Genomic DNA, 11,127 nt, shown 5'->3' with positions numbered 1-11,127 from the left:
AGATCACAAGCTACCAAATCAACTTAAAGAAACAAAAAGGAAACAAATTGAACCTAACATCACAAGAATTAACCCTACCTCCTCTGTAATAATCCTAGCTGGTTTAAGTTTATGTACATTTTTAGGGACGACCCAAAAAAAATTAGGGGCGACACGAAAAGACAAAAAAGGTCACCCAAACGTAAATCTAAGCTACTCCTTATCTCCAAAAATTTTAAATGGCAACTATGCCCTTATATAATCAGTAGCAAACACAACAATCGGTAGTTAACCAATAATCGGTAGTACATATATACTAATTGGTCTCCGATTATTGTATGCATATTTCGGCTATGCCATTCTATAATCGATAGCTAAAATAACTTATAAACTTACGAATTATTAGTAGCCCCAAATTCAAACTTGGCCAAATTCCATAGGTTTTGACGGGTACATAGCCCTACCATAACCATGTGGTTTGTGTTTTGGATGTAGCCATAATCGGAGGTCAAATTGGTTACATAACCTCTCGATTATGGGTTGCCCCAAAATGAGATTTTGCTTAAATCCTTTATTTGATAAACTTTGAAATCTGCCATAATCGGTAGGTAATCTAACTTGTAAACTACCGATTATAAGTGGCCCCAGATTTAACCTTTGCCAAATTGCATAGGTTATGAGGGTACAGGGCCAACCATAACCATATGTTTATGTTTTGGATGTAGCCATAATCGGAGGTCAAATAGGTTACAAAACCTCTCGATTATAGGTTGCCCTAAAATGAGTTTTTGCTTAAATCCTTTTTTTTTTCAAAATTTTGAAATCTGCCATAATCGGTAGATGATCAAACTTATAACCCTACCGATTATAAGTGGCCCCAGATTCACCTTGACAACCATAACCATTTGGTTTGTGTTTTGGATGTAGCCATAATCGGAAATCCAATAGGTTACAAAACCTCCGATTATAGGTTTCCCCAGATTCAAATTTTGAAAGCTACCATAATCAGTAGATATTCTAACTTAAATACCTACCGATTATTGGTTTCCTCAGATTCAACCTTCGTCAAATTAGTCGTTGCAGTTTAAACCAAATTTATGAAATAGTCGTTGGAGTTTTGGGGAAAAAGAAAAAGAGCCGTTGGACCCTAAACCTATATAAAGAAACTCATATTTATCAACCCAATTGCACCAAACTCTTTCCTCTCTTCAGTTCTAATTTTGAAAACAAAAACATGGATATTGCTTTTGCCGAAGAAGAAGATTGTGCTATTTATAGAGCGTACGCTGTGGTAACTGCTCATGATCGTGTTCACAAGATCCACAAATCGGAATCCCAAGAGAAGATATGGAGCCGTATTTTAATGGTATTTGAGGTGTTAGATGGTAATCGAATTCGAAGATCATCAAATGACATTAAGATGAGGTTAACGACGCTCGATAAGGAGATTGACAAACTTGAAGATGAGGAACGATTTGTTAGGGACGCTTTTCCTTGGTGGACGTATGAAAAACGAGTAAGTATCTCTGTAACTCCGACTCACATTAACATAAGTTAGTACTAACTTATTACTCATTCATAATTTTAGAGAAATCTTGCGGATCGCCGGTATATGGACCTCTACGGGAAACGATTTGAACATGAAGGATGCTACAAAATCAAGAGGGACAATTTCTATGGTCACTGGAAGTTATGATATTTTTTAATACTTTTAAGTGATTGTAAGAGTATTTAGGTGGTTTAAAGTGATTTTAACGTTAAGGTCTTTATGTAATGGCTGCAATCGGAAGATTATTAATATAAAGGCTACCGATTAACAATAAGCGGTAGTTTATTTGGTTAAATAAGCAACCGATTACCATAATTGGAAACTTTATAAGTTACTTTAATTTCCGTATATTATGTTGTTTGGATACAGAAAACAAAATGACGTTCGATTGTTATAATCGAAAGCCAAGGAGTGATATATGTTCCCGATTATGGTGTTGTTTGTATACAGAAAACAAAGTTTTCTTCACATAGAATAATCTAAGGAAACATATACCTACCGAATAATATAATCGAAAGTTCAAGAAGTTAACTTCGTTACCGAATATGGTGTTGTTTGGTTACAGATCACAAAGGACTTTAGAGTGTTATAATCGGAGGCTACGGAATGATGTTAGTTCCCGATTATGGTGTTTTTTGGATACTAAAAACAAAGTTTTCTTCACATAGAATAATCGTAAGAATAATATAAACTAACCCTACCGATGACAATAATCGGCAGTTTAATAAGTTAACTTAGTTCCCGAATATGGTGTGGTTTGGTTACAGAACAAAAATTATTTGTTCACATAGCATAATCGGTAGGCAACGAAATTAACAATCTTCCGAATATGATATTTTTTTGCAAAATCCCCAGATTCGGTAGCTACTGATAGACGCATTTATGTGTCTATTTTGTTCTCAATGTTCTGTATTGTTAGACTCGATTAAATACTTATTGTGTTATTTTATGTTTTTATAGATGTTTTTGGAAAAATAAGCTCTTGCGGCGAAATTGGCTCGAAAAGTGGTGTTTTACACCCCAGGAGAGAGACTAAAAACACCCCAGAAATGCGCCGGAGGAACCAAGAAAAATGTTGGAAACACCCCAGAAAAATTACTTAAGGCACCCCAAAGGACATGTGTTATTCGGACTCCAGCAATGGATAAGGGGCGACCACTGGATAAGGGGTGACCTTCTTCACAAATTCAAAATATATTTTGGCGGGAAAATATTTCTTTTCACAGGCAGATTTTTCGATCGGATTTTGGAGGAGTTTTTGTGCGATTCAATCGCTGAAACTTCATGGGTAGTTGTGATATGCCCTAACAAAGCTAGTATGGGTGTTTGTTTCGATCAAATTTTTCTGGATAACTTGGTTTAATTCAAACAGGGAGTTGGAGGAAAAACATGAGCTTACACGAGTTGTGGTCTAAACGTGTAATGCACGTGTTTGGAAGCCTTAATCAACACTTTGGAACGTGAAGAAGATTTATAAGGAATTTAATCCAGCTGCAGATGCGTAAAAATCAAAATCATTGATAAAAAAAGAAAGAAAATATCCCGAGTAAATGAAGATTATTTGGAGTTAATGGAGGAGATTCAATGTCGCAATCACGTATAAATATGTTCACAAGGTATCATAGAAGGGGTGTCGAGAGTTTGGGGGGCTGAGGAGAGCCATAGAAGAAGAAATTCGAGTTTTCCCAAACTCGGTTTCTGTTGTTGCTGCTGCTGCACCAAGAACACGAAGAACATCAGACCCACAGGGAGCAGTCTTATTTTGCTACAGTTTCAGCGACTGTCGCTCGACCGTCTTATTTGTTACAGTGAGAGTCTTATTTGTTACTGTCGCTGGACAGTCTTATTTGCCGAGGGTCGTAGTTCTCTGGTTTGTAACAAATATGATTGTTACAAACCCGGTTTTGAATTATTTCTCCCTTTTCATCATTTGTAAACACCCTTTGAGCAATAATAATGATTTTTTAGCGTGTTTCCAACATGATGAGCGGCTAATTCTCCCACAACCAAGGCAATGAGGAAGCTATTTACGCATGAATAATTGGTAACTATTTTATTTTCTCTAATATTTAATTATAATTCACTCAATCACTGCTTTTGCAGAGTTTTAAATTGTTTGCGTCATTTTCCTAATCAGTTGTGATTCAATTAGATAGGTTATGCTTTGTTTAGATACTCTATGCTTAAGGGATACAATTGATGTTTGAGAATTTGCTTGATTATTAGTGAGTTAAGATATAAAGGACTTAAAAGATAATTAAAGTTTTGGATTATTTACCATCATTAATTCATGTGTAATAGTGGAATCAATGTCTTGGTTGTTTTCTCATACCTCACTTTATTAATATTTTTGTATATAACTTTATTAAATCTTTAAATTTAATCTTCACAAGTCCGAGAGTTTGAACCTCATTACTACAACATCATTCAAAAATTAATATCATTTTGGCGCCGCTGCCGGGGAGTGGTAGCAAAATACTCACTAGTTGATATCATTGTATATAACTTATTTTTAATTTTTGTACATAATTTATTTTTATTGTTCTTTTAGTTCTTTTTATGCAGTTTGTTTGATTTTTTTTAGGTACTTTAGTCTGAAGTGCGGGCGAAAAGAAAGTATGCACTCGCAAGACATTTGCAAGAGCCACTTGGGAGATCCATTAGAGGTTTGCTTAGCTCATTTTGGGTATGATTTTGATGACGATAGTGTTATTTGTAAAGTCAAAGCCTTGTTAGACTCCACACCGCTGTTAGACACTAATAAATGGAAACCCAAACTAGAACCTCTAGTTTTGTCCGAGTCTCGACTAGTTCCATCAGTCGAGGATGCTCCGACCTTGTCCCATAAGCCATTAAGTTCTGAATTTTTTCATCTTGATGATATTGAAAATGAGACCGTTTTAGATGATAATGGGTCTATAAGTCGTGATATTATTACTCCATTGAGGCCTTGTTCAGAGAGTGCATTTGAACCAACATATGTTTGTGTGCCCGACTTAGCTGAATTTGAACCAATATCAGTCGTGGAAGTTATTTCCGCTGACTTAGAACCTGTTTTAGGGAGTACAAAAACTGTTCAATTCTTTAAACAATCTTTACTAATTATCTGCGAACCTGATTTACTTCATATTCAAGGTTCGATTATGTTTCAAATAAGATTGAATTCAGTTTTATCTCTCTGGGTACTAATATTTCTTACTGCAGGTTCATGTTTATGACTAATCATATTAGTTGGGTTGATCCCCAACTCTTCAGGCTTTATATATATGATTCGCATCTTACCTTGGGGTACAAACTCCACATTGTTTGAGAACGTGCTACTGGCAAGCAGTGAAACAAATACCTTTCGCTTCATGGGAGTCAACCCATCAGATTTGTTCCTTGCACTCTATCTTTTACTTTTATTGTATTTTAAAATTTCCCGCCTTAATTTTTACGCTGGATGACTCAATTACATTGAGGACAATGTAATTTTTAAGTGTGGGGGTGTGGCACTTTCGTTAGGAATTTTTAATAATAAAAAAAATGTTATGACCAGCTGTGTAGCGGGTCTAAAAAAAAAGAAAAAGAAAAAAGATGATCAGCTGTGTAGCGGGTCTTCTGTATGGTATTTGTCATGACCAGCTGTGTAGCGGGTCTTGGTATGATACTTCAAATTTTCATTTTATGACCAGCTGTGTAGCGGGTCTAACTCTCTCTTATGATATGACCAGCTGTGTAGCGGGTCAATTCTTTGTTTTGCTCGAGGACTAGCAAAATATAAGTGTGGGGTGTTGATAGCACGTAAGTGCTACATTTTATACCCATATTTATATTAGTTAGGACTCGATATTTTAGTTAATAATACTATTTTAGTGCTTTTATAGAAAGTACAAGTGAATTCGATCATCCGGTGAATAAACAACAAAATGTGAGACTTAATGGTCTTTGCAACGAAAATGACCAAATATGATTGGCCTGGTATTTCCATCTATCAGCAACCACAATGATCGAATAGGATTGACCTGATATTTCAATATATCATTAACCACTTGAGTTACTCATGACACCATACGGAGCAGTTAAATTAATTATTTGTTATAAACGCCAATCACACTGCCTAAGTCACCACTCGGCTGGAGAAGATAATAAAGAATTGTGTTTTTTTGTTTCAAGCAAGTGAAGGTCCACTACAAAGCTAAGAGATAATGGACGATGTGGCACCACTGCACTTTTCACGGCCACAAAGCAAAGGGAAGAATCGTCTTGGCTTGTTCAAAATGAGCCAGGCCCATTTGGAGTTCAGAGACAGTAGACGTGGCCTCACTCTTCACCACATATTTTAGCTGAAGATGGAGATAAATGCATGTCGATTATGAGAAGTGCTGGTTATCGAATAACACAAATGGAGACTTCAAGATTAATGTAACAACATCAAGACTCGAAGGCTGTTGCTTCTGTACTTGGCAGCGAGACAAGGAGCTTTTCGTTAGCAGAGATGATGAAGATGACTGTGGTTGAGTTGAAAAGATCAACAGTGGTACGTTATCGAACTGTCTGCGAGAAGGTGAACTGTGTGTGGACTGGAGTTGGTAGATGCTGCTGCGAGATGGAGAAGGAAGTAGAGGTCTAGATACAAGTTGGCTGAGATGGTTGTGGTCAGTTGGAAGGAGATCAGAAATGAAAGAGAACTGGCAGTGGTTGCTCGGTGATTGAGCTTGACTAGCAGAGGTTGTTTGTTATCGATGGAAGACTGATGAGTTGCTGCTGAACGTGATCGATTGGCAGTGATAAGAACACGAAGATGGACTGGAAGAGGCAAAGCTAGGTTCTAAAACAGGTTGCAATCGGCTGAATCAATGGTATTTTTGATAAATGAAACAGCTGCAGGAAGTGATGCTATGGACCTGTGGCGTTCGATTTATTGAAATGATGACGAGATTTAAAGGCAGTGAAGCTGAAGTCCGTGTATGTGTTGGTTAACTCATATTGCAGAGCCAAGAAGGGAGAAAGGAGAAATTGATGTCGTTCGACAGGGGGACGGAAGTATTGGCTCGTATTAAAAAAATTAGGGAAGAAGAGCTGTTGGTGTTACCATGGTCATGGCAGTGAACACAAGGAATAAGAGGCACTGCAGCTGAGAAAGAAGATGGGAGTTGCTGTTGTGATCATTGAGACGAAAATAAGAAGATGAAGATCAAGGCCCGTATGTCAGCTGGAGTTGGAAGATGGATCTTCTCGGTGGACTTATGGCTGGACGAACGGACAAAAATCATAAGAAGGTGATGGGTCGAGACGAAGCAATGACGGCAGTTGTTGGCTGAGATGGGCGATTGAAGTTAGTGGTGATAAACCAGGCAGGTGAAATGATTGCAGCAACAGATGCCGATTGGGTTGGAGAAGGGTGTGCGAAAGGAATACAAGGAACACCGAAACTGGTTGTGTGATCGGTGCAGTGGCCCGAGAGAAAAGAAACGAAGGAGAGGAAGAAAATGGAAGCAAACATATGCACTGGACTGTAAGCTGTTAAAATGCTTGCAGGCAGTGCTGGTATTAATTGATGGCTGTGTTTGAGGCGTAAATGGAGGTGTCAGTTCCAATCAATACTGCAGTGGCTTTCTACTCGGTATAACTGGGGTCTGGAAATTGGTGTTGGCTGCAGTCGGTGGCCGAGACTGAGATAATTGCAGTTAGCAGTGACGAGATTCAGGAGGACAACAGATGGACAGAAATTAAGATGCTTTTGTTGCTGTCATGGCCGTGAGCAATGGAGCAGTCAAGATGGGTTTCGTTGGTAAGCTCTCGAGCTTAAGAGACGAAGTGATGCTGTGAGTTTTGGCCTGAGATGATCTCGATTGTGAATCAGTCAAGATGGGTTTGTTTCGGTGATAATTATTAGTTTAGCCAGCAGTGGTGCTTCGTGGCGATGACGCTGTGTGTTGGCTGAAGTGGTGATCGGATAGACAAAAGTTGGGCTTAGGTGCTGGAGCTAGTAATGGACCGGTGGTTCACTGGGCCTTGCAGAAATTCGCTAGGTATGATTTCTTGGGGAAATTAGGGGGAGACCCAAAAAAACAAAATATTCTCATTCTCAGGCCCACAATTAATTTTGTATACCGTGACACCCATAATTATTTTTCTGACACCCAAAATTATCCAAAATTATTAAGAATTAATACATAACTCGTTATGCATACTAATTTTTCAGGCATAACTCGTTATGCAGCCTAATTTTTCAGGGGTATAATTGGCAACGCAACTTGGATATAACATATCTAAAAATCCGCGCCTTGGAATTTTACAAATTTTATATCGTTGGAAATATTTTTAAGAGAGCTACGCAACGAGTACAAACAACAATATTAAATTTTTGTTTTTCACGAAAAAATCGGAGGTGATCATCATTTTAGGCAAAATTTCGAAAACTGACTACATAACCATTATGCAGCCACCAAAAAAGATGCATAACACATTCTGCAGACGCATAACGAATTATGCAACCATTTTCTCGACTGCATAACAAGTTATGCATCTATAACAAGTTATGTATCCATTGTTTTGGTTGATTTTAGTGCGTACATAAAAAATTGATGCATAATGCATTATGCAAACATATTTTCTGATGCATAACAGGTTATGCATCTATTTTCTCGATGCATAAAAGATTTTGCAACAAATTTCTCGATGCATAATGCATTATGCAGCCATATTTTCGGATGCATAACAGGTTATGCATCAATTTTCACGACTGCATAACATGTTATGCAGATATTATTGTAGGTGCATGACAAGTTGTGCAGTCTTTGTTTTTGTTGGTTTCAATAATGATGAAAAAGTTGATGCATAACGTGTTATGCAACCGTTTTCTGGACTGCATAACAAGTTATGCAACAAATTTTGTAGATGCATAACAGGTTATGCATCCATTTTCATAGCTGCGTAACAACTTAAAACAACACCCAACAGACTAAAAACCAAATCTGATCTTGACATGTTATGCAGTCATAACAAACTCTATCCGATGCTGAAACAAATTGGTACCCAAGTTAGCTCACCCTACTAGTTTCTAATTAACGCCACATCCGTTGGAAACAACCCTTGTACTCATCCCACAAACACACAACAAACTAGCAAGGAAACGGTGCGGTCAAGCAGCTGCAGCTGGTTATGTTCTTTTTGTTTAGCCTTGACCAAATCTTCCACAGCACTAACCAAATCTCCTAACGGATTATGCAACGCGGCTAAGTGCACCTTCTATCGGCTATTGCACATCACCACAACCTGCACAGCTCGAGCCTGTATTTAACCATGATCTGCAGACACTAAACAGACCAACACCAGCAACAGACCCCAGTATTTGTCTCTCAATTTCTAGTAAACATCGTCCAACACCAGAAAAACATTCATTTGTGAACACACAATCTGTTTTCCGAACCCTGCGCAAGAGTATTTAACCTTCAAAAGCTCTTGAACTCGAGCAACATCTAGTTGGCAATGAAATTCTTCAAGTTCTTCAACCATGCAGTGTATTCCTTATGCTCTTTCTTAACCATGTAGTCATGTAAGAAATTGGCAATGCTTGGTTTAATCCCTCTGACTTCCAAATATGTGTGGAAAGCTTCCTGCAGTTCCGCATCCAAACTCCTTCAAAACAAAACGCAACAAAAGACCAACATCAATAGATAAATCCAAAAACCAATAGCAAGAAATATAATAACCAAAACTCAAAATGAATTCAACTTACGAGAACTCAGGTCCTTCGTAAGCAATATCCTCATCCGAAACATTTGGATTCTTGACAGCCAAATTGTTGATTGTAATTTCATCTGCCTCAACCATAACATCGAATTCCAAAGTTGGACCGGTTTTTTTCGTAACAATTACAACCATATCAACAGGCTGAGAACCATCTTCTTCTTCCACCCCCTCACCACCTTGATTTGCTTCCTGGTCGTCTTGGTCTTCCTCATCACCCTCTTCATAATCACCAGAGAGATCATGCTTGAACACTGTGACTTTGATCTCCTCACCTTGATAGTTCCTAGTCAGTGTAATAGTTTCAGCTCCATCATTATCCACAATATTGAATGGAAACTCACTTGGTGCCTCACCAACCTATTGAGAACACACATACAGACAGTAATATTGTTCAATTGATGAAGACAAGGGCAACCAAATTAATCTCTTACTATGGAATCACAATTAAAGTAACTAATTGCAAAATTAACACAAACCCATTACAGAAATTCATAAAACAAACTTTCCAAATTTAGGAAAAAAAAAACCTCAAAATCTCCAGCTTCCTCCTCAGCATCAACGATTTCAGAATCAATAACTCTGAGAAGAGTGTCATCGAAATATGGTTTCTTCTTAGCTAGAGCAGAGAACTGACGATGAGTTGGAATTGAAGTTGTTCTAAATAGATTACTATTGCCGGTGATAGTTTTAATGGCGGTGCTGGTCTTCAATGGGGTAGTGAAGATGGCAGAGGTGTAGTTTCTACAAGGAGTTCTGGTTGCTAGCGGGATTACTGAAGATTCGGCTTTATTCATCATTCTACTCAAAGTCGCCATTTTTGCCGAGGGTTTCTCAGAAATCTCGATGTTTTTAGGGTTTTAGAAGGAGGAGAAGTAGTTTTATTGAATTGGAAATCTCGGGAAAACATGATTTTTATATATTTTGGGTTTGAGAATAATTTTCTTCCAGAATTTGGGTGCGCGCCTGTAGTTTTGGGAGCGTGGGTTTCACAGTAGAAACATCAGGGAGAATGGGTCTCCCTGTAGTTTTCACTTCTCGCAACACCTATATGAACTGAAAAGAAACAGAAGAAGGAGGAGGCGGGTGACAGAGGCTGGAGGAGGCCGACGGCCAGAGATAGAGAAAGAGGAGGTTGCGACAACAAGCCAAAACCAGAAAGGAGGCGCGGCGGAGAGCCGTGAACAGGAGCTAGGGTTTTAGAAGTTTCATTGCCCATTTTTCAATTATTTTGGTTTAGTTAATTTTGATTTCAATTTGTTTATGGTTTTTGGAGAAAACCATGGCTAGCTAATCCATATTAGGGTTTAGATAGAAGGCAATTTAGTTTTATAAACTCTACGATGATATTTCTAATAATGATTCATTGATTAGTGATTTCTCTTCATATAGCTTGGAGTTTTATCGTTCATGTGATTTTCTAGATTATTTATGCTTTTGAATTTATATTTCGCGCTTTGGTTAAATCCCTAGACGAGGTATGCAAGGATAGATAGGTAATGCTTTAGGATCGCTACATACGAAGCGAAGGAATTTACAGCGGAGAAACTATATTTTAGAATTTAATATAACATCTTCCGGGACATGCAAAATTTGTCTTGAGTGATAAATAGAGATTAGTAGAGTTTTATATGATTGAATTGGTGGAAATCGAAAACCCTAACAACCCTTTCTCATTTTTGTTATGTCTTTGTTATTTATTATTTCATTTTGTCCGAATTTCTGAAAACTCTCAAAAACATCATATTACGATTACTTAGTTTTTGGTATTAGTTGGTAGAGTATTTCACACTCCTCGTGGGAACGACCTGTACTTGCCATTGTTCTACTAGTTAGACACTGTGCACTTGGAGTATTTTATTGTA

General features: G+C 37.8%; 1 protein-coding gene across 1 annotated transcript; it reads right to left on the bottom strand.

Moving 5' to 3' along the window:
* Positions 1-8,467: 8,467 nt before the first annotated feature.
* Positions 8,468-10,085, bottom strand: LOC113316922 (uncharacterized protein At2g39795, mitochondrial-like). Its single transcript, XM_026565085.1, has 3 exons — positions 9,793-10,085; positions 9,252-9,622; positions 8,468-9,151 (listed from the first exon to the last, which is right to left on the bottom strand). The coding sequence occupies exons 1-3, from the start codon at positions 10,078-10,080 to the stop codon at positions 8,992-8,994; spliced, it is 819 nt and encodes a 272-aa protein (XP_026420870.1). The 5' UTR covers positions 10,081-10,085; the 3' UTR covers positions 8,468-8,991.
* Between the last annotated feature and the right edge of the window lie 1,042 nt (positions 10,086-11,127).

The sequence above is a fragment of the Papaver somniferum genome, chromosome 10 (genome assembly GCF_003573695.1).
Source record: "Papaver somniferum cultivar HN1 chromosome 10, ASM357369v1, whole genome shotgun sequence".
Taxonomy (NCBI): Eukaryota; Viridiplantae; Streptophyta; class Magnoliopsida; order Ranunculales; family Papaveraceae; genus Papaver; species Papaver somniferum.
The sequence above is the reverse complement of the archived record's forward strand: the minus strand, read 5'-3'. Positions and strand labels throughout refer to the sequence as shown.

What these genes read in the sequence shown, in the direction of transcription:
- LOC113316922 (XM_026565085.1), bottom strand. Translation starts at nt 10,080, where the DNA reads ATGGCGACTTTGAGTAGAATGATGAATAAAGCCGAATCTTCAGTAATC. An exon ending in AGGAAGCTGGAGATTTTGAG is followed by an intron (nt 9,623 to 9,792) that starts GTTTTTTTTTTC and finishes TGTTCTCAATAG; the next exon opens with GTTGGTGAGGCACCAAGTGA. An exon ending in TACGAAGGACCTGAGTTCTC is followed by an intron (nt 9,152 to 9,251) that starts GTAAGTTGAATT and finishes TTTGTTTTGAAG; the next exon opens with GAGTTTGGATGCGGAACTGC.